Source organism: Stegostoma tigrinum, chromosome 2 (genome assembly GCF_030684315.1).
Source record: "Stegostoma tigrinum isolate sSteTig4 chromosome 2, sSteTig4.hap1, whole genome shotgun sequence".
Taxonomy (NCBI): domain Eukaryota; kingdom Metazoa; phylum Chordata; class Chondrichthyes; order Orectolobiformes; family Stegostomatidae; genus Stegostoma; species Stegostoma tigrinum.
This window is the reverse complement of record NC_081355.1, coordinates 40,978,475-41,002,853: the sequence shown is the minus strand read 5'-3', so window position 1 is coordinate 41,002,853 and position 24,379 is coordinate 40,978,475. Positions and strand designations below refer to the sequence as shown.

Below are 24,379 nucleotides of genomic sequence, written 5' to 3'. Positions count from 1 at the left end.
TAAGTTTCTATTTTTCATCCTTCTGTATTTATTAGAAGCAGCTTTAAGATAGAAAAGAGTAAGGCCCAGAATTTCACTGAATTGGGCCAATTTAGGAACCTTTTAAAAAGGGTATGCAGACTAAACTCCTAGATTTTCACCCCAATTCCTGTTTCCAACAAGCTCTGTACAATATAATGACTTCTAATACCAAACCTAAACATAGCTGAAAGGAGAGAAGAAGTTTGACATTTTTCATTTTTCACTCATCAGGTTAGAACTAGCCCACTAGAGATAAAGGAGGGGGATTAAAATTGTGATCAGAGATAATGTGAACTGCAGATGCTGGAGAATCCAAGATAACAAAGTGTGAAGCTGGATGAACACAGCAGTTCTTTCTTCTGTTGAATCTCTTAATGTCTTAATATTACCTGTATAGATAACCATGCCATAAAAATACCCACTTGAAATACACACACTATGAATTTACTTGATTGGAAGCATTTTTCTAAGATAATGTAGAATACAGCTAAACATGTGAGAAATCTCTCTTAACATTTACTCCCTGTAAACAAATTTGTTCTCATGCATGATTTTGGCTTTGAGTTTGAACTCCTTCGTTACCAGTTATCTCATTACAAACCAATGTCCAAGAAATGCTAGGCTCCGAAACCACACTTAACTGATCTCACCTACATATTTGTGGAAATCTGATGACAGGTACACATATGTAAAAGTAACACAAGAACCGGAGTTGATATACATGTTGCACTTAATGCTGATTCTAAATTTATACCTTAGATCTTACAATCTACCTGTACACATAACCACAAAACCGCATTCAAGGATGAGTTGCAGAGGTACTTGTTGGACTTCAGATGTTTGAGTGATAACCATGTATATCTGATGGGATTCATCCTCAAGGCTCACCTCATCCACAAATGTATGAGCTACCCAAGATCCAAACAGCAACATCCTTTTATGCTCTGTTCTATCTACAACCGGCTCTACACAAGATGAATTGGCTAAATGGTTCCGTGAGCTGTTACAGTCAACTTTAAATAAGTTTCCATGTGGGATGAATTCCTTCACTCTCGTGATCATTGTTAAAGGCTTGCATATTGAGAGCAATAGTATATCTATGTGTTATTGAGACATTCCTATCGTATTTACCAGTTTACTCAAGGAATTGGTTGGTGCTTTCATTATGTCAGTATATCATGACAATGTAGATGTGACACTGATAGCTGAGTCGGCATGAACTGAACTTATTAAACTAGCAATTTATGCCGTCAGGTTCAATTTCAATGACACAATGTACGCCCAAATGGATTGCCATTAAATCCTCTCTAGGCACAGCTGTTGCTAACAAATTCATTGGGTATCATGAGAATCATGTCTTTGACAGAATAACCACAAATCTCTTATTCCTTGTGCATTTCCAATATACATATGAGACATTTGCAATATTTCAATCTGCAGCTGCATCAAAAAATTTCTTTACACAATTTAATGAAGTCCATTTTGCTCTCAAATTTACCATTGAATTGGAGCAATCAAATGAGCTCCCTTCCTTGATTTAGATTTACATTTTATTGTCATAAGTACTTAAGAACAGAAATACAGGAGTACGATGAAAAGTCTATAATGTCATCACACACAGTGCCTTTTCAGGTAAAAAAGGTACCTAGGTGCAAAAACCGTAGGTACAAAGTAGCAAAAGAATCAAAGTTAAATAGGTCAGCATTACCATCGTAGAATAAGTAGAAAAATAAAGAAATAAAGTAATATTTAACATTAAAGCCATTCTTAATATATATTAGAAAAAATAAAGGAATAAAGCTAAAAGTTCAAAAGTCTTTGATGAGTCGTCCACTTAGCTCACATTCCCGGAAACCTCAGCTTCCTGTTCTTGACACCACCGCCACTGCAGATACCAGGAGACCTACCTCACCACTCGCTGATCCCCCATTGGGCCATGATGCCATACTGCTGTTTCCGATGTTTAAGTTGAGAACTCTGTCAATAGGTTTTCTACTGTGATCTATCAAAATCCTATGTTCATGGGTCTCTGTATGTGTTGGGATTCCTAAAGTTCCAGCACTACAGGTATAACCGTATTGGCAACCACCTGAATAGGGTCTTAAGTCATCTGCTCACTGTGTGAGGTTGATGCCAGGAATAAGACTATCCTGTGTGGTAATGACTACGCTGATCAAACCATGATTATATATGTGCAAAAATTGTTTCAAAAAATTTGGATAGCAGGTGGATTGCACTGACTAATGTTGACATTTTGCAATAAATTCACAAGTGGTTTTCTCACCAAATAAAATAATGCCATTATGCCAAAAAGACATTTTGTCTACCACACAAATGATATATATGTGATGTATGAGTTTCACTGCTGCTTTAATAGCAGGTATATTAGGCTGTACAGATTGGGACCTTTCCAGTCTCAACTTCTGCCTCGTCCATGAAAATCTGGCTATAAGTATGTTTACTCTGAAACAAAGAAAATGTGGAAAGAAATATTGGACGTTTTCAATATTACTGAAGGTTTCAAAAGGATCTGTAGTGAAAAGCTGTTTCTGCTAGGCCATAGAAGGTGGAAAGAGATAAAATAATAGGGAAAACCCTACTTCGACTGCACCCACATCAATCTAACTATCACAATTGCATCATGGTAATATTGTTAAAATGACTATCACGAAGTTTACGTAGGGACAAAGTCCCATCGAAACGTTGGAAGATATTCTGCATCTTATTGTGCAGCATTACATCATTGTTAAATGGAACTGATTCAGAACAGATCCAGCAGCTCGAACTGGACATCAACAAGCAACTGAGGACCTTCAGTAGCAGCTGAATTATAATCAAGCACAATCAGTAATCTCAAAGCCTAAGATTTTTGTTTATTCTTTTGTGGGATGTGGGTGACATTGACCAGGTCAGCATATGTTGCCTATCCTCTTATTGGCTTCATGAAGTGAGTGCTGAGCCTTCTTTTTGTTCCACTAAATTCATATGGTGCATGTTCTCCAGTGCTGTTACTTAATTTGCATTAGTGAAGACAAATGTAGATCATTTATGTCCGAAGCAGGCAAAGTTTTACAAGAGACGGCAGCAATTAAATACATACTTTGGTTCTGTCTTCTCAAAGGAAGACATGAATAATAACCAAAAAATATTGGAGAACATAGGGTAAGCGGGAAGAACTGAAGTGATGTCCTTGACATGGACACTTTGACCAGTTTCTACATAAACTCATTTTACTCAGGTTCTTTACTTGTGAGATAAACTAAAAGGTCATATCCAACTTGCAATTCAATGCAGTTTTATTCAAAAACACACTGAAGACACAAAAAGGAACATGTGGCTAAATATTATCTAAAGTCTTGCGCTTTTGCTGTAAATGTCCCGATTCTAAGATTGATTACTCTACCAATTGCAACATTAAGTCCTGCAGTTGTTAACTAAACGACCACTAGTTACCAGATGAGGATTGAATACTAACCATGCAGTTGAACTTGGTCACAAGGTGTAGTTATCTCCAATGAACATCGCACACATGGTTGTTTTTTTCTTTCTTTCTTTCTTTCCTTCGTTCTTTCCTTCCTTCGTTCCTTCTTTCTTTTCTTTCTCTCTCTCTGTCTGTCTATCTGTCACTCTCACTCTCACTCTCACTCTCACTCTCACTCTCACTCTCACTCTCACTCTCACTCTCACTCTGTCACTCTGTCACACCATCTCTCTCACGCTGTCTCTCTGTCTCCAGGCAGCTGGGCCAATTCAAGTCTTCACTCAGGAAATGGCTGCCAGGTGTCCCTCATTATCCCCACCCCAACTGCATCCTCCCGGAATGTTCTCTGGCCATCAGCCAATTGATCTCCCTAGTCAATGTCAAGGCATGCAATCAGATCCCTGGATGCCATATAAGGAAGATGCTGCGGTATCCCTTGGCATCCGTCCTCTGTTGTGTCAAGGGCATGTCCCCCTCGCTATACGTGGTCATTGGCAGAAACCTGGGGGTCAGACAAGCGTGCCTGTTCTATTCCAATACACAAAGCAGTCTCTTTTTCCAGGGCAAGTCCAGGCTTGTCCTTATCTGCCTTAGTCTTGTATGGATGCTTTGTAGTTGACCTGTCATACAAGTTTCATTGGACCTCGCTGCTCAAAGATTGCCAATTCTGGTTTCGGGCTGTTCAAGTTCTGGACTATCTGGCCACAGGCAAAAATCAGTATCGGTAGGGGAAGTGGTGTTGGGGAAATCAAGCGCATTAAAGACTAAGAAATCCACAGTGCCCAATAATCTACATCCTCAATTACTTAAGTAAATGGCTGAGGAAATAATTGATACATTGGTGGACATCATTCATAATTCCATAAACTGGAATAGTTCCTATAGATTGGAAGGTCACTAACACAACTGCACTATTTAGAGTGGAGGTAGAGGAAAACAGGAAATTATAGACTGGATGGCTTGATATCAATCATAGGAAAAATACTAGAGTCTATTATCAAAGATTTAATAGCACAGCACTTGAGAAACAGTGACAGGATTGGACAGCATCAGCATTGATTTGCGAAAAGGAAGCCATGCATGACAAATCTACTGAAATTATTCATAGAACATTACAGCACAGTACAGGCCCTTCGGCCCTCGATGTGCCGACCTGTCATACCAATCTCAAGCCCATCTAACCTACACTATTCCATGTACGTCCATATGCTTATCCAATGACGACTTAAATGTACCTAAAGTTGGAGAATCTACTACCGTTGCAGGCAAAGCGTTCCTTTCCCTTACTACTCTCTGAGTAAAGAAACTACCTCTGACATCTGTCCTATATCTTTCACTCCTCAATTTAAAGCTATGCCCCCTCGTGCTCGCCGTCACCATCCTAGGAAAAAGGCTCTCCCTATCCACCCTATCTGACCCTCTGATTATTTTATATGTTTCTATTAAGTCACCTCTCAACCTTCTTCTCTCTAATGAAAACAGCCTCAAGTCCCTCAGCCTTTCCTCGTAAGACCTTCCCTCCATACCAGGCAACATCCTAGTAAATGTTATAACTGGTAGAGTTGATAAGGGAGAGGCAGAAGAAGTAGTTTACTTGGACTTTCAGAAGCCTCTTGCTAAGATCCTACATGAGAGATCGGCATATAAAATTAAAGTGCATGGGATGGGACATAGTGTACTGACATGAATAGAGACTAGGCTGACATAAAATATAGAGCAGGATTAAACAATACTTTTTCTCAGTGGCAGGCAGTGACTAGTGGAGTACTGCACGAAATAGTGCTTGAACTCCAGCTTTTCACAATATATATTAATCATTTAGATGAGGGAAATAAATTTAATATCTCCAAATTTTCAGACAGCACAAAGCTGGGTGGGACAGTAAACTGTGAGATGGATGCTGATGAGCTTCAATATGATTTGAACTGATTGAGTCAGTGGACAAATGAATGGCAGGTGAAGTATAATGTAGATAAATGTGAGGTTACCAACTTTGGTAGCAAAAAACAGCAAGACATCATTATATAAGATAACAAAGTGTGAAGCTGGACGAACACAGCAGGCCAAGCAGCATCTCAGGAGCACAAAATCTGACATTTCGGGCCTAGACCCTCTCTGATGAAGAGTCAAGGCCCAAAACATCAACTTTTGTGCCCCTGAGATGCATCTTGGCCTGCTGTGTTCGTCCAGCTTCACACTTTATTATCTTGGATTCTCCAGCATCTGCAGTTCCCATTATCACGAAGACATCATTATATGATTGGCAATAGATTTAACAAGATGTGCAGCAAGACTTGAGTGCCCTTGAATAGCAGTCGCTGAATGTAAACGTGCAGGTACAGCAAGCAGTGAAGAAAGCAAATGGTATGTTGCCCTTCATGATGAAAGGATTTGAACACTTCAGCAGTGATGTCTTCTTCCAATGCTACAGGGCCTTGTTGAGGCCACACATAGAATATTTTTGCAGTTTTGGTCACCTTATCTGAGGAAGGATATTCTGGCTCTGGAGGGAGTTCTATGAAAGTTACCCAGACTGATTATTGGAATGGCAAGTACTGATGTATGAAGAGAGACTGGAACGATTAGGACCATATTCCCTGAAGTCTAGAAGAATGAGGGGATATCATAGAAGCCATTAAAATTCTAATAAAATAAATGTTGGGAGGATATTCCTGATGGCTAGGGAGTGCAGAACCAGATGTCACTGTCTAAAGATATGGAGTAGGCCATTTAGATCTGAGATTAAGAGAAATTTCTTCACTTCAGTGGTGAGCCAGTGAAATTGTCTCCCACAGAAAGCGAATAAGGCCAAAACATTGAATGTTCTCAAGATGAAGTTAGATATGGTTCTTGGGCTAAAGATATCATAGATTATAGGGAGAAAGCAGAAATAGGGAACCTAGTTAAATAATCAGCCTTGATGTTATTAAATGGTGGATGGTGTTGAAGGGCCAAATGGCCTATTCCTGTTCCTATCCTTCACTATTTTTGATCTTAGGAAGTAAGTTCCAGAAGTCCAACAATCGTGAAGGAACAGCCAAGTGCAAATCCCTCATTCTGCCATAGTTGTTAATCTAGGTGATCAGACTTGGTTCAATGAGAAGTATTGGAGACTAAGCTAGGAGCAACGCCAAGCATGCTTGCATTTGAGGTGCCAAACTGGTGCAGCTACAACACATCCTAAATATCAGATGATGGACAAAACCAAGCAATCCTACAACCAAAGAATCAGAACAATACTTTGAAGTTCTGCCACTTCCCATTATGAATAGTTGAGAACAGTTAATCAACTAATCAGAGCACCCTCCAGCAAAAATTGTAACCTATTCTTACAATTCCTCCACCTCTGCCGCATCTGCTCCCAGGATGAGGCATTCTACTCTAAGATTTTCCAGATATCCTCCTCCTTTAGAGATCATAGCTTCCTTTCCTCTGTTATAAAGGATTCCCTCAATTGTATTTGTCCCATTTCCTGCACTTCTGCCCTCAAACCTTCTCATCCCAACAACAATAAGGATAGAGTCCCTATAGTCCTCACGTAGCACCTCAGCAACTTCCGATTACAGCATTTCATCCTCCAACATTTATGACACCTACAATCAGACCCCACCACCAAAATGATATTTCCGTCCCCTATCCACTTTCCACAGTGACCGTTCACTCTGCAACTCCCTCGTCAGCTCCACCAACTCCTCCACTACACCCGGTACCTTTCCCTGCAACTGCAGGAGGTGCAACGCCTGCTCTTACGCCTACCCTCTCAGCTCTATCAAAGGCCCCAAAAAATCCTTCCAAATCCAGCAGAGATTCACCTGTACTTCGTCTAATCTCATCTACTGTATCCTTTGCTCCCGATGTGGTTTCCTCTATATTGGGGAAACCAAATGCAGACTCAGGGAACAGTTTGAGGAGCATCTGCGCTCTGCACGCACCAACCAACCTGACCTTCCTGTTGCCATGTGAGTGATAATGGGAACTGCAGATGCTGGAGAATCCAAGATAACAAAATGTGGAGCTGGATGAACACAGCAGGCCAAGCAGCATCTCAGGAGCACAAAAGCTGACGTTTCAGGCCTAGACCCTTCATCAGAGGGCTCTGATGAAGGGTCTAGGCCCGAAACGTCAGCTTTTGTGCTCCTGAGATGCTGCTTGGCCTGCTGTGTTTATCCAGCTCCACACTTTGTTACCTTGACCTTCCTGTTGCCATCCACTTTAACGCCTCTCCACTCCCCATGGTCACATGTCCATTTTTAGCCTCCTCCACTGTCAGAATGAAGTCAAACTTAAACTGGAGGAACAACACCTCATATTTCTCCTTGGTAGCTTACTGCCCAGTGACCTCAATATTGATTTCATCAGCTTCAAAATCTACTCTTCCCCAATCTGACCATCTTCCAACTCACCTATCCGCTACACCCTTCTAACTGACCAACAACGGTAACCCCTACTGACATCGCCAGCTTCAAAATCTCTCCACCCCCAACCTGTCTATCTTCCTACTCACCTAACCACTCCACTCTTCCTACTGACCGATGACAATAACCCTCCACCTGCAGCCACTTATCTCCATCTCATCAACCCTTCCCCCAGCCCCACCTCCCCCCAATTATTTCTGCGCTCCCCTCCACCCTTACCAGTCCTGATGAAGGGTTTCAGCCCAAAACATTGAATTTCCTGCTCCTCAGATGCCGTCTGACGTGCTGTGCTTTTCCAGCTCCACATTTATTGTACCAGAGGAGGAGGCTCCACAGACATCCATATCCTTAATAATGGAAGAGCCATTGCATGAAGCAAAACTGAAGCATTTGCAACCTCCTTAAATTAAGGATTTCAAATGCTATGATACAAAGTCACGGATGTCTTACTGTGGTCAATTCAAAATTCATTCTACGTCAAGAAACAGGAGTGGACAAAAGCTTTGAAGCCCTGATAACATTCCAGTTTTAGCACTGAAAACTTGTATTTCAAAGTCAGCTGCACTCCTAGGCAACCCGTTGTAGCACAGCTACTACACTGACACTTACCCAACAGTGTGAACAATTACACAAGTATTCCCTGGCAATAAACAGAAAGACAAATCCAATTTGGCCAAACCCCATTCCACCAATCTATTCTCAGTCAACTGAAAAATAAAGGAAGAGTTCATCGAAATGTTATCAAGTGGCACTTGCTAAGTAATAATCTATTTATCGATGCTAATATAATAAAATGTGAGGCTGGATGAACACAGCAGGCCAAGCAGCATCTCAGGAGCACAAAAGCTGACGTTTCGGGCCTAGACCCTTCATCTTGGCCTGCTGTGTTCATCCAGCCTCACATTTTATTATCTTGGAATTTCCAGCATCTGCAGTTCCCATTATCTCTCTCTATTTATCGATGCTGTTTAGATTCTGCCAGGAACACATGGTTCCAGACCTCATTAAAACTCTAAATATAGATAAAAAGACCGAATTCCAGCAGTGCATTGAGAGAAATTAAGATAATATCGCAATAATGTAACATTTGGTTCCCCTTGGAAAAGTAACTAAACACAGTCAACATGAAACAAAACCGCCACCTCCTGGTCTTGGAATCCTCAACCTCCAGGCATGGCGGTGATCACTCATGTCCACCCTAGTTCTAGTTCTGATCCCCAAGACCCCAATTCTCTCTTTTTCTCTGGGTCCCTCAAAACAAATTCAATCTCTTGACTTCTTTACTATCTGAATTCCCTTCTGCATCACAAGCATCATATCCCCTAGCCTCTGACTACTGCAACCCCAAATGCAACCCAAACTTGGAGCACATAATTTGTCCTCCTTCTCATGCAGCCTTGTAATGAGGACCAATGCTCAATATTCGGCTGTTTGAATCTTACCATTTGTGCCCAAATATGGATGGTCTTAATTTAATCCTGAAGAATTTAGTTTAAAAAAACATTAGTAATTATTATAAAGTAAGTGAATATAGGGAAAGAAATAAAGAAATTAGAGTAAGATAATTAGGAGCTGGCAGAGAAAGTACAAGAGGGACTTTAACCCACGTTTGGGTAGGTTTTAATGCAGGTGGCAACCATAAAATTGCAGCTGCTGAAACTGACCACCTCAATATTCATGATTGTTGTATGCCGTGTTGCAAGTCATTATGGTTAAAAGATAGAAAATCCTTTTGATTAAAATATCTCATTTCTGAACTTTTGCTTTTGTAACAATGGGGCCATCTGACCTAACAAAGCATGAACAGCCAGTATTTATTAATCAAGTAGATATTTTTTACAAGGTTTTATAAATGCTTGTCAAGAAAGTAAGGAATATATGGAAGTTTCTTTCCCTCAAGGCCGAAGAATTCCTACCAACACAGGCGGTGGCTTTTGTCTTTCTACTTCAGCCTCTGAAGTGCAATAAGATGAAATTGAGTATCAATGATGGGAAAGCCAGAATGAAAGAAGACTGTGCCAAAAATTCGCCGGATTAAAAGCTGCTGTATGAGTCAACAAGTGTCACAGGATGGGAAAACATTGCTCGAGACCCACAGATAAAAGCAGTGGTAGAGTCATTGGGAGTTGGACAGCATGATCCTGAGGGAGAACAGTGTCCCATAATGACATCAAGTCAACATGAGGCTACATATTTTTCTCAATACCTTTCTACTTCATTCACTCTCCATATGCAAATGAATTGTCCACCGGCAGATGCATTTGAGCCGCTGTGTCTATGACACTTAAAGATGAAATGCAATTTAATCTTACTTGGCAATATGCAGGACCAATATTCAGAGCCACAATTTTGTTTTGCACTGTTTTTCTACTTCAATATCCATTCAACTAGTTCATTTTGATTCTAGAATTTACTTGTTTGTTTTCACCTTGTTGGTGTTACATTTCCATGGGGAACCCAAATTGACCTCACTGTTCTTGTATTTCCTTGGCAATCTGAGCCAGTTAGAAATTTCTGGATTTACTCCACGCCATTATGATTCACTTTCCAGTTATATAAATTTCCTGTTGCCCAGTTTTATTTTGCTTTTATTACATGCCACCAAAGTCTGGTGAACACACATCTTCTCAAAGGGCTGTTTACTTAAGCTGCGGTAGGTTGCCCAAATCTGTATTCACACTCTATGATCTGGAACTTCCTGCCTAAACCTTCCATTGTCCCCACTTTGCATTCCTTGTAATACCCTTTTTAAAAATTCAGGTCTTTTGCCAAACTTTTTGTAGTCTCTTGTCACGATATTTAACTCAATATCTACTTTTTGATTACATTATTGAAAAGTGCTCTTGAATTTTCTTGTTAGAGGTGTTATATGAATTCAATTTTTTTTAGTTCTGTTATTAGTGTTACCCAAACATCTTTTTTAAAAATTAATTTGTGGGAGGTGGGTATTGCTGGCTGGCCAGCATTTATTGCCCATGCCTAGTTGCCATTGAGAAGGAGGTAATGAGATGCCTTCTTGAAACACTGCAGTCCACATGCTGTAGGTTGACCCACAATGCTAGTATAGGGTAATAGTAGTCTCAGAAGTATTACCTGTGCCATGACCTTCACCGTTTAGGCAAAGGCAGATTAGGGAGGTAAATGTGTGGCATGAGGGGGTGATGTGGAAGGAAGAAATTTAGATTTTTGGGACATTGGTATAAATTTTAGGAAAGGAGAAAGTCGTTCAGAAGAGGTGGACTTTACCTGAGCTGAAAAATAACTAATCTCCTAGCTGTGGGACTAAAACGTCTAATTGCTTTTATTCATTTGTGGGATATAGGTGTTGCTGGCTGGCCCACCAGCAATTTTTGCCCATCCCTAGTTGCCCTTGAGAAGGTGGTGGTGAGCTGAACTACTGCAGTCCACCAGCAGGCCTGTAGGTTGACCCACAATGCCATTAGGGAGGGAATTCCAGGATTTTAACCCAACGACAGTGAAGGAACGACAATATGTTTTCAAGTCAGTATGGTGAGTGGCTTGGAGGGGAACTTGTAGGTGGTGAAATTCCCATATATTTATTGCCCTTGTCCTTCCAGATGGAAGTGGTCGTAGCTATGGAAGGTGCTGTCTGAGGATTTTTGATGAATTCTGCATGCTCTGGCTGCTTCTACTGAGTGTTGGTGGTGTAGGGAGTGGATGCTTGTGGATGTAGTGCCAATGAAGCTGGCTTCTTTGTCTTGGATGGGTTCAAGCTTCTTGAGTATTGTTGGGGCTACACTCATCCAGGCAAGTGGGGAGTATTCCATCACAGTCCTAACTTGTACCTTGTAGATGGTGGATAGGTTTTGAGGAGTCAAGAGATGATTTACTCATCACAGTATTCGTAACTTCTGACCTACTCTTACAGCCACTGTGTTTATGTGGTGAGTTCAGTGGAGTTTCTGGTCAATGATAACCCCCACGATGTTCGTAGTGGAGGATTCAGTGATGATGACACCCATTGAATGTTAGGGGGTGGTGGTTAGATTGCCTCCTATTATGATGGTCATAGCCATTTGTGTGGTGCAAATGTCACTTGCCACCTGTCAGTCTAAGCCTGGACATTGTCCAGGTCTTATTGCATTTGAACTTGGACTGCTTCAGTATCTGAGGAGTCAAAAATGGTGCTGAACATTATGCAATCATCAACAAATATCCCGATTTCTGACCTTAGGATGGAGGGAAGGTCATTAATGAAGCAGCTGAAGATTGTTGAGCCAAGGACACGACCCTGAGGAAGTCCTGTCGAGATGTGCTTGAGCTGAGATGATTGATTTCCAACAACTACGACCATCTTCCTATGCGCCAGGTATGTGCCGTAGTCCAGAGAGTTTGCCTGATACCCATTGATTCCAGTTTTGCTAGGGCTCCTTGATGCCACACTCGGTCGAGTGCAGCCTTGATATCAAGGGCTGTTACTCTCACCTCACCTCTGGAATTTAGCTCTTTTCTCCATGTTTGAACCAAGGCTGTAATGAGGTCAGGAACTGAGGCCCTGGCAAAGCCCAAACTTGGCATCACTGAGCAGGTTATTGCAGAGCAGGTGTTGCGTGATAGCACTGTTGGTGACCTCTTCTAACATTTTACTGATGATTGGGAGTAGACTGATGTGGCAGTAATTGACTGGGTTGGATTTGACCTGCTTTTCATGTACAAAACGTACTTGGGCAATTTCTCACTTTGCTGAGTAAATCCCAGTACTGGAACAGCTTGGCTAGTGGCGTGGCAAATCCTGGAGTACAAGTCTTCAGTACTATTGCTGGAATGTTGTCAGGGCCTGTAGCCTTTGCAGTATCCAGTGTCTCCAACTGTTTCATGACAACATGTGAAGTGAAACACATGGAGTGAAGGCCGGTATCTGTAATGCTGAGGATTACAGATCGAGGATGGGCATATTTGAGGAGCCTCCTCCTCCAGTGAGTTATTTAATTGGCCATCACCATTCACAATTGAATCTGGCCAGACTGAAAAGCTTAGTTCTGATCTGTTGGTTGTGGGATCACTTAGCCCTGTCTATCATTTGCTGCTTTCACTTTTTGGCTTGCAAGTTGTACTGTTTGATGGCTTCACCAGGTTGATACCTCATCTTCAGGTATGCCCGGTACTGCTCCTGGCATGCCCTCCTGTACTCTCCATTGAACCAGGGTTGATCCCCTGGCTTGATGGTAATTGTTGTCTGGAGGATATGCCGGGCCATGAAGTTACAGGTTCTGCTGGAGTACAATTCTGCTGCTGCTGATGGTCTACAGTGTCTCATTGATGCCCTGCTTTCAGTACCTAAGTCTATGCAAAGTCTGTCTCCTCTTTAGCACTGCAGTAGTGCCACACAACTTGATGGAATTTATTCTCAATGTGAAGGTAGGACTTCGTCTCCACAAGGACTGTGCAATGGAGACTCTCACCACTACTGTCATGGACCGATGCAACTGTAGTTGGCAGATTGGTAATGTTGAGGTCAAGTATGTTTTTCCCTCTTGTTCATTCCCTCGCTACCTGCCACAGACCCAGTCTAGCAGCTGTGTCCCTTAGGAGTAAACCAACCCAATCTGTAGTTTTGCTGCTGAGCCACTCTTTGTGGTGAACATTAAAATCTCTCACCCAGAATACATTTTATGCCTTTGCATCCTTGGTGCGTCCTCCAAGTGTTGTTCAACATGGAGAAATACCAGTTTGTCAGTTGGGGGAGGATAATATGTGGTAATCAGCAGGAGGTTTCATTGCCCATGTTTAACTTGAAGCCATGAGACTTCATGGCGTCCACAGTCAATGTTGAGGATCCGGGAGCAACACCCTCCTGATTGTATGCCACAGTGCCACCTCCTCTGCTGGGTCTGTCCTGCCAGTGGAACTGGACATATCCAGACATATCCAGGTGAGGTGGTAGATTTCCTTCCCTAAAGGGCATCAGTGAAGCAGATGGGTTTTACCGATAATGATCTCATGATGATCAGTAGACCCTTAATTCTAGACATTTTTTTAATTATTGAATTCCACCATTTGCCATGGTGGGATTTGAACCCGAGTCCCCAGAACATTAGCTGGATCTATGGATTAATAGTCCAAAGATACTCCCACTAAGCCACTGCCTACCTAAAGCAGGTGAATGTAATCTTGTAAAGCAGGGAAGTGGATTGACAAATGGGCTTAGTTTTGGAAGAATCAAAGGGGGCAAAACAGAGAACATGGTGAATGGGAAAAGGAAGTAAGGGAAAGCTTGAGTGTTGAGAATGAACAAAGAGAAGACCGCTTTCCATTGGGAAAAGAAGAGATAAGAGGAGCATTAAATAGAACATAGAACATTACAGCACAGTACAGGCCCTTCAGCCCTTGATGCCGACCTGTCATACCAATCTCAAGCCCGTCTAACCTACACTATTCCATTTACGTCCATATGCTTGTCCAATGACGACTTAAACGTACCTAAAGTTGGCGAATCTACTACCATTGCAGGCAAAGCATTCCATTCCCTTACTACTCTCTGAGTAAAGCAACTAACTCTGACATCTGTCCTATATCTTTCACCCCTCAATTTAAAGCTATGCCCCCTCGTGCTCGCCGTCACCATCCTAGGAAAAAGGCTCTCCCTATCCACCCTATCTGACCCTCTGATTATTTTCCATGTTTCAATTAAGTCACCTCTCAACCTTCTTCTCTCTAATGAAAACAGCCTCAAGTCCCTCAGCTTTTCCTCGTAAGACCTTCCCTCCATACCAGGCAACATCCAAGTAAATCTCCTCTGTACCCTTTCCAAAGCTTCCACATCCTTCTTATAATGCGGTGACCAGAACTGTACGCAATACACCAAGTGCGGCCACACCAGAGCTTTGTACAGCTTCACCATAACCTCTTGGTCCCGGAACTCGATCCCTCTATTAAAAAAAGCTAAAACACTGCATGCCTTCTTAACAGAACTATATATGTAAATAGGGAGGAGATTGCAGAGCCTTTGGCTTTTATCTTTACGTTGTCATTATGTTCAGGAATAGTGCCAGAAGACTGGAGGATAGCAAATGTTGTCCCCTTGTTCAAGAAGGGGAGGAGGGACAATCCTGGTAATTACAGACCAGTGAGCCTTACTTCGGTTGTGGGTAAAGTGTTGGAAAGGATTATAAGAGATAGGATTTATAATCATCTAGAAAAGAATAATTTGATTAGGGATAGTCTGTGAAGGGTAGGTTGTGCCTCACAAACCATATTGAGTTCTTTGAGAAGGTGACCAAACAGGTGGATGAGGGTAAAGCGGTTGATGTGGTTATGTATGGATTTTAGTAAAACCTTTGAAAAGGATCCCCACAGTAGACTATTACATAAAATACGCAGTCATGGGATTGAGGGTGATTTAGCAGTTTGGATCAAAAATTGGCTAGTTGGAAGAGGACAGAGTGTGGTGGTTGATGGGAAATGTTCATCCTGGAGTTCAGTTACTAGTGGTGTACCGCAAAGATCTGTTTTGGAGCCACTGCTCTTTGTCATTTTTATAAATGACCTGGATGAGGGCGTAGAATGATGGGATAGTAAATTTGCAGATGACACTAAAACCAGTGGAGTTGTGGATAGTGTGGAAGGATGTTGCAGGTTACAGAGGGACATAGATAAGCTGCAGAGCTGGCCTGAGAGGTGGCAACTGGAGTTTCATGTGGAAAAGTGTGAGGTGATTCACTTTGGAAGGAGTAACAGGAATAAAGAGTACTGGGCTAATGGTAAGATTCCTGGTAGTGTGAGAACCACGTACATAGATCGCTGAAAGTTGCCACCCAAGTTGATAGGGTTGTTAAGAAGGCGTATGGTGTGTTAGGTTTTATTGGTAGAGGGATTATGTTTCAGAGCCATGAGGTCATATTGCAGCTGTACAAAACTCTGGTGCGGCCGCACTTGGAGTATTACGTACAGTTCTCATTGCCGCATTATAGGAAGCATGTGGAAACATTGGAAAGGGTGCAGAGGGAAGGTCTTATGAGGAAAGACTGAGGGACTTGAGGCTGTTTTTGTTAGAGAGGTGACCTAATAGAGACATACAAGATGATCAGAGGATTAGATAGGGCATTTAAGTGGTCATTGGATAAACATATGGGTAATAATGGAATAGTGTAGGTTAGATGGGCTTCAGTTCGGTTTCACAGGTCGGCGCAACATCGAGGGCCAAAGGACCTGTACTGCGCTATAGTGTCCTATGTTTTATAAATGTACAGAGTATAGTGAACAAATTTGGGGAACTGGAAGCAGAAGTTGCTCTGGGGAAAATGACACAGTGCCATTGATAGAAAAATGGCTCAAGCCAGAACAGGGCTGTATATTTAACAGCCCAAGGTATAAGATCAAAGATAGTATCATTGCCCTCGAACAAGAGGGCATTTCCTGAATTAGAATCTATGTGGTTCAAGGTGAGAACCAAGAAGGGAGCAGTGACCTTGTTGGGTATTTGTTAGTGACCTCCAAATAGTGGGTAGGAAACAGAAAAGAGCATTTGTCTGCAGATTATGGAAATCTGCAGGACAAAACGTTGCGATAGTTGGTGATTTCAATTATTCAGGTTAGACTCGGAAAAAGTTAAGAAGCGGAGAAAATCCTGTCGCACATCTTTCTGAAAGAGTACATTTCCACTTTAATCAGGGAGGGGGCTGTGCTGTATCTGGTCATGGGAGACCCTTGGTACATCTAATGCTCTGCATTGGAGAAATCAAATGCAAGCCTGGATGACCACTTTGCAGACACTTCTGAACCATGTATAAGCATGACCCTGACCTCCCTATACCTGTTTATTTTATCATAGCATCTTGCTTGCATGCCAGTTTGTCTGTCCTTGGCATGCAGCAATGCTCCAGTGAATCATGGTGCAAACAGGAGGATCAGCTTCTCATCTTCAGTTTAGGTACTTTACAAACTTCTGGACTTAATATTGAGTTCAACCACTTCAGATTACGAACTCACTCCCATTTCTTGCCCCTTGTTGTAGCTTTACTTGTTGTATTCTTTGTCACCATATACTTCTGTCCCTTTACCGTACTCCAGTGGGACTATCTGTTCTTTCCAGTTTTACAGTTAGACACACCATTGCTCTGCCATTCTCACATTCTGATCACTTAATCTGCATTATTAACACCCGTTCTCCCCCAGAACACCACACCCACATTTTTGTAATTAACACTACCCCTTCCACACTTCACAGCATCTCTGATGAAGAGTCATCTAGATTTGTAACATTAGCATGGTCTGTCTCCACAGATGATGCCTGACATGCTCTGATTTTCAGCAATTTTTCAATTTTAGTATATATTCCAGCATCTGCAATAATTTAGTTGTACCTTAGGTTAATATGCATGATTCTCTGAAGGTACGGCAAGTTGAAATACTTCTTAAGAAGGCAATCCCTTTCTCAGTTGTGGTGAGTGAGCCAACCTCTCCCAGAATCCTCCTCAGTTGCTTCTCACCAGCACCCTTTATTGGATGCCCTTACTCTTAAGAAAGCTTGTCGGATCCTTAGATTTATAAATTGAGGCAAAGAGAGTAAGAGCATTGAAGTGATGCTACACCTCTACAAATCATTGCTCACACCACATTTGGAGTATTGTGTTCAGTTCTGGGCATCTTATTAATGGATGGACGTCAAAGCCCTGGAGGGATTTCAAATGGAGATTAACTAGAATGATACCAGAAATGAAGGATTTTATGTATGTGGAAATTTAAAGAAAATTGGCTTATTCTCCTGGGAGTAAGAGAAGAATAAGAGGTGATTTTTTTGAGGTGTTAAAAATTATGAACAATTTTGACAGGGTAAAGAAGGATATTCTATTTCCACTAGTTGGTATGTCTATAACTAGGGATGACAATTTCAAGGTGTCAGCAAAAGAGCTAGGAGTGATATGAGGTGAAATGTCTTCACTCAGAGAGTTGTTAGGATTTAGAATGTGCTGTCTGGTAGAGTGGTGGAGGCAGAATCGCAGCATTCAACTTATAAAAGATGAAATTACAAATCATTTGGATAGCAGTAACAGGATAGTCAGAGTCAGCATGGATTTATGAAGGGGAAATCGTGCTTGACTAATCTTCTGGAATTTTTTGAGGATGTAACTATGAAGATGGACAAGGGAGAACCAGTGGATTTAGTATACCTGGACTTTCAAAAATCCTTTGATAAAGTCCCACATAGGAGATTAGTGAGCAAAATTAGGGCACATGGTATTGGGGGAAAAGTACTGGCTTGGATTGAAAATTGGCTGGCTGACAGGAAGCAAAGACTAGTGTTAAACGGGTCCCTTTCGGAATGGCAGGCAGTGACCAGTGGGGTTCCACAAGGTTCGGTGCTGGGACTGCAGCTATTTACAATGTACATTAATGATATAGATGAAGGCATTAAAAGTAATATTAGCAAATTTGCTGATGACACAAAGCTGGGTGGCAGTGAAATGTGAGGAAGATGTTATGAGAATACAGGGTGACTTGGACAGGCTAGGTGAGTGGACGGATGCATGGTAGACACAGTTTAATGTGGATAAATGTGTGGTTATCCACTTTGGTGGCAAGAATAGGAAGGCAGATTATTATCTAAATGGAGTCAAGTTAGGTAAATGGGAAGTACAACAAGATCTGGGTGTTCTTGTACATCAGTCAATGAAAGCAAGCATGCAGGTAGAGCAGGCAGTGAAGAAAGCTAATGGCATGCTGGCCTTCATAACAAGAGGAATTGAGTATAGGAGCAAAGACGTCCTTCTGCAGCTGTACAGGGCCCTGGTGAGACCGCACCTGGAGTATTGTGTGCAGTTTTGGTCTCCAAGTTTGAGGTAGGACATTCTGGCTATTGAGCGAGTGCAGCATAGGTTCACAAGGTCAATTCCCAGTATGGCAGGACTATCATATGTTGAATGATTGGAGCAACTGGGCTTGTATACACTTGAGTTTAGGAGGATGAGAGGGGATCTGATTGAGACATGTAAGATAATTTAAGGATTGGACACTCTGGAGGCAGGAAACATATTTCTGTTGATGGGGGAGTCCAGAGCAAGAGGACACAGTTTAAAAATAAGGGGTAGGCCATTTAGAACAGAGTTGAGGAGAAACTTCTTCACCCAGAGAGTGGTGGATATATGGAATGCTCTGGCCCCAGAAGGCAGTGGAGGCCAAGTCTCTGGATACTTTCAAGAAAGAGATAAATAGAGCTCTTAAAGATAGTGGAGTCAAGGGTTATGGGGATAAGGCAGGAGCAGGATACTGATTGTGAATGATCATAACGAATGATGATGCTGGCTCGAAGGGCCAAATGGCCTAATCCTGCACCTATTGTCTATTTTCTAACGTCTATTGTCTGTTCCTTTCTCCAGTTCCTGTTCCATACTTGCATTTTACCAACGAGTATCTCAAAGAATCGAGTCCCTTCATACAGGACATTCCTCCAAGTCAGTTTCTTCTGAGACAAGGTCTCCCCTGCATTGACGTCTAAGGTGCATTTCTTGAGGGAAGTCTTCAGGGAATCTTTGAAAAGCTTCTTTCATTCTCCTTTCATTCAGACACCTTCCTTGAACAGACTGCTTTGACAGCTAGAATTCAGGCATCCCAGCCCAGCGTTGTTGGCTTCAGATGGTCATGGCCACAACACTGCTATTGACATGTTCAGTTGAGGTTAATATGCCTGTCCTTCCCAGCTAATGCTGATTCAAACAGCATTGATGATACCACTAAACACCTATGGGGTAGCATCTACATGTTGGTCAAGTCATTGGCCAAGGCCATAGCGAAGAATCAGAAGTATGACTGTTTTATTCACAAAGAACTTGATATCAGCAGGAAGATCATTGAAGAATCTCATCTTTGAGCATCCAAAGGCATTGCTTGCAGATTGGATGCAATGTTGATTCTTCTTCCTGAGGTCAACCTTAGATGACAGGTGGTTTCCTCGCTAGGAAATATTCCACATTTGGGCAGATTTGGGCAGGGGGACTAACACCTGATCAGGACAGCCTAGCAAAAGATTTGAACCTTCTTGACCTTGAAGCTGAGAACAGTTCTACTGTGTGCTTCTGCAAAGGTGTTATGTGAGGCTTGAAGATTCTTTTCTGGGTGAAGATGAAGTTGTTATCTTCGTACTGAAGTTCCATAAGTGAGGCCTGGTGAGATGCTGTTCAGATGGCCGGTGCAGACTCGATGGACCATATGGCTTCTATCTACAGTGCAGAGATTCCGTGATTCTATGACTGGGAGAAGGTGCCTAGCAAGGAAATGGGTGATGATCCTCCGGGCAATGGACAATAGGGAGAGTCATCAGTGGTTCCCAAAGCCCACTTTGTTTCCTTTTTTGAAGATGGTGGTGTTGCAGCATCCCTGAAATCAGCAGGGATTTCTTCTTTGTCCCAGATTTTCAGGAACAGTTTGTGGAGATGACAGCTCTGCTCCTATAAACTTGAAAATCTCTATTGGGTTCCCACCCATTCCTGTGGCTTTTCCATTCTTCATTTTTGTACAGGCAACTTTGATGTCTGCCACACACTAAGGTGGAGTCCAAGATAATCTTTCATGGGGAGTTAGGGGATTTAGAGTCATAGAGATGTTTAACATGGAAATTGAGCAACTCATCCAAGCTAATCAAATGTCCGAAATTCATCTGGTCCCATTTGCCAGCATTTGACCCATATCCCTTTAAAGTCTAGAAAAAACAAAAGAGCTGCAAATGCTGTAAATCAGGAACAAAAACAGAAGTTGCTGGAAAAGTTCAGCACAACTGGCAGCATCTGTGAAGAAAAAATCAGATTTAATGTTTGGGTCCAGTGACCCTTCCTCAGAACTGATGGTAGCTGGGAAAATGTTTATTTATGTGCAGAAGATGGGAGCGGGGGGTGATGGGGTAGGAAGTAAACAGTAGGATAAAGGATAGAGCCCAAAGAGAGAGGAGAACAGTTGGATAGATAAAGGACTTGATAATGATCTGGCTAGGAGGGTAAATTGCTGTTCATAGGAACTGTTAGTGACTAACTGTAGGTAATGAGTAATGGCAGGCTGTGTGATAATAAGGCCTGGTATAGGGCTAGGATGTGGGAGAGTTTAGGCCCTGAAATTATTGAACTCAATATTGAGTCCAGAGAGCTGCAGGGTCCCCAAGCGAACAATGAGATGCTGTTCTTCCAGCTTGCGCTGAACTTTGCTGGAACACTGCAGCAAACCTGAGGCAGAGATGTGGGCCGGGGAACAGGGTGTTATGTTAAAGTGGCAGGCAATTGGAAGCTCACTGTCTTTTTTGCAAGCAGTACGTACATGTTTTGCGAAATAGCCAGTCTATGCTTTGTTTCCCCATTGTGGAGGAGACCACTTTATGAGCAGTGAATGCAGTAGACTAGATTCTGGAGGTGCAGGTAAAGTGTTGTTTCACCTGGACGTTATGTTTGGGCCCTTGGATAGTGGGGAGGGAGAAGGTGAGTGGGCAAGTGTTGCATCTAATCCGGTTGCAGGGGAAGGTGCCGTGCAGCTGTGTGGGGCTGTTGGGAGTAAAGGAAGAGTGGAGCAGTGTGTCCCGAAGGAAACAGCTGCTGCGGAAGCTGGACAAGGGAAGGGAGGGAAATATATGTCTGGTAGCGGCATCTCGAAACACAGCCAGTGAAGGTGCATCACCAGCCCATTTACCTCCTCCCTCCCCAGTATTCAAGGGCCCAAACATACCTTCCAGGTGAAGCAACACTTCACCTGGACTTCACAGAATTTAGTCTACTGCATCTGCTGCTCACAATGTGGTCTCCTCTACACTGGGAAAACAAAGCATTGTCTGAGTGATCACCTCACATCTACGTTCTGCTTGCCAGAAAGCTTCCAGTTGCCTGCCACTTTAACACAACAATATGTTCCCAGGCCAACATCTCTGCCTCAGGCTTGCTGCAGTGTTCCAACAAAGTTTAGTGCAAGCAGGAATAACAGCATCTCATTTTTTGCTTGGGACCCTGCAGCCCTCTGAACTCAATATTGATTTCTGGATAGAAAGCAACAATTTCCTTTGCCGGGAAGAGTCCAGAACAAAAGAACCATAACTTTAAAATTAAAGCTTGACCATATAGGGATAATTTCTTTACCAAAATCCAAATTATAGAGAAAATCTAGAATTGTGTCTCTCAGAAGGCTGTTGAGGCTCAGTTAATTGTAAATTTCAAAGGAATCACAGGTCAAGGAATCAAACTAGTCACTTAGTGTTAAGATATAAGATGTAATCTAACTGAATGACATTTTGTGGGACTGTAGCTTGTTCCTGTTTCTATATTCCATAATTTGCCCAATGAATGTGAAAGTAGATAATGATTGTCTGTCTTCATATAATCAAAATCATGTACTCACTGTAATAATTTTTTTTCCAAGACTACGATGCATGGAAAACCAAAATAACCAGGTCTCAACTCCCAGGCTGCAACTGTAATCCAGCTACGAAAAAATCCACATGGGTTTTACCCCGTCCACCAACCATTGAGTCAATACATCGAAGAACTGATTGGATATCTAAGTATGGTGGCCGTAGATAGACCATCAACATTCTGTGCTATCAGCCCATACTGACCATTTTGACGTAGGAACTGCTGCTAGCCCAAATGAAAGTGCAGCAACAAAACTATCTGAAAACTCAAACGATTGTGAACCAAATCCCATACAAAACTATTTCATTTAAGATGACATTTTTTTCTGTTTGATTGTTAACAGGATTATTTTCTAGCTTGGAATCAAGTAGGTCTTCTCAAAGTTCAAAATTTAATAGTCCATTTAGACTTTAAATATATGGGCAATGACTGCAGCTCTGGACTATTTAATGTTCCTTGTAGAAATTTATTTAAGCATTTTAATATTTACATTTTTTTAAATTATTGATTATTTTGTTTATATACATGTACCTTGTAGATGTTATACCATTATGACTATCCTTGACATTGTACCTAGTATTTGAGAGTCGAGAACAGATCTTGATGGTCCTCCTACTGTATAAAAGAGAGCTTTACCAATAATGATGCTTCTTCACAACTGTCTGGAATGAATGGTACCAAGAAGTCAAAAAATCCAAGTCAGCTATTAGACTGTAATATGTGTTTCTTGTTTCATTATTTAAATATAGGGATCAGTATTTCTTGATGTAAAAAAAAACTGGAAGAACTGCAGATGCTGGAAATCAGAAACATAAACTAAAATTGCTGGAAAATCTCAGCAGGCCTGGCAGCATCTGTGGAGAGAAATCAGAATTAATGTTTCAGGTCAGTGATGCTGCCAGACCTGCTGAGATTTTCCAGCAATGTTTGTTTCTGTATCAGTATTTTTTGCCCAGATTTGACAGTAGTTACTGGCACCAGAGGAAGAGTGACTGATCATCATATAACACTTCAGCTATCAGGGGCGGCACGGTGGCTCAGTGGTTAGCACTGCAGCCTCACAGCGCCAGGGACCCGGGTTCGATTCCTGCCTTGGGCGACTGTCTGTGCAGAGTTTGCACATTCTCCCCGTGTCTGCGTGGGTTTCCTCCGGGTGCTCCGGTTTCCTCCCACAGTCCAAAGATGTGCAGGCTAGGTGGATCGGCCATGCTAAATTGCCCGTAGTGTTCAGGGGTGTGTGAGTTATAAGGGGATGGGTCTGCGTGGGATGCTTGAAGGGGCAGTGTGGACTTGTTGGGCCGAAGGGCCTGTTTCCACACTGTAGGCAATCTAATCTATCAAAAAATGTCTTAATGGCTGCATTTTCAGCTTCTTAAAACTCATCTGTAGATTTAACATGTTTCCTTGCCCAGAAAATCTCTCATTTCTTTAATAATTTGTTTGATGCAGTAATTTCTATAGTTGTTAACATGCAATTAACTGAGTTTCAGTAAAGTTTGTTGATCTTAGTAGAATATATATCTTTTAACAGTTATGTAAAAAGGAAACGAGTAAATACATATAAAAATTAAACTCTTTTACAGATATGTGGTGTGCTTGGATAAGCATATAGACGTACATGGAATAGTGTAGGTTAGATGGGCTTCAGACTGGTACGACAGGTCGGCACAACATCGAGGGCCAAAGGGCCTGTACTGTGCTGTAATATTCTATGTTCTATGTCGAAATTGATTAGTGTGCAAAAAGTTTAAGTAACAACTATCAATTTTGCATGGCAGAGAAACTGTCAAACTGATTTCTTTTTATTCATCATGAGATTTGGGTTTTGCTGACTAGACCAGAATTTATTGTCCATCCTTAATTGTTAAAAACTGAAAGAGCTATGGATGCTGTAAAACAGAAACAAAAACGAAAATAGTCAGAAAAGCTCAGCAGGTATGGCAGCATCCGTGTTGAGAAATCAGTTAATGTTTTGAGTTAATAACAAACCAGCTAGGAGGATAAAGAGCTATTAATTGGGACAGGTAGTGGCTAACAATAGGCTGTGTGTAATAAGTGATTACAAGGCCTGGTGTGTAGCGGTTGGGGTACGGACATGGAGAGCTCATGCCCTAAAGTTATTG

The 24,379-nt window shown here is 41.9% G+C and overlaps 1 protein-coding gene across 1 annotated transcript in view; it reads left to right on the top strand.

Annotated features, from left to right (window-relative positions):
- LOC125460404 (serine/threonine-protein kinase MAK-like) overlaps positions 1-23,574 on the top strand; it is a 220,914-nt gene extending 197,340 nt beyond the window's left edge. Inside the window, exon 14 of the mRNA XM_059641068.1 lies at positions 22,264-23,574. Within this exon, the coding sequence (XP_059497051.1) occupies positions 22,264-22,424 (161 nt within the window). The 3' untranslated portion in view covers positions 22,425-23,574. The remainder of the gene's footprint in view (positions 1-22,263) is intronic.
- The last annotated feature ends 805 nt before the right edge of the window (positions 23,575-24,379 follow it).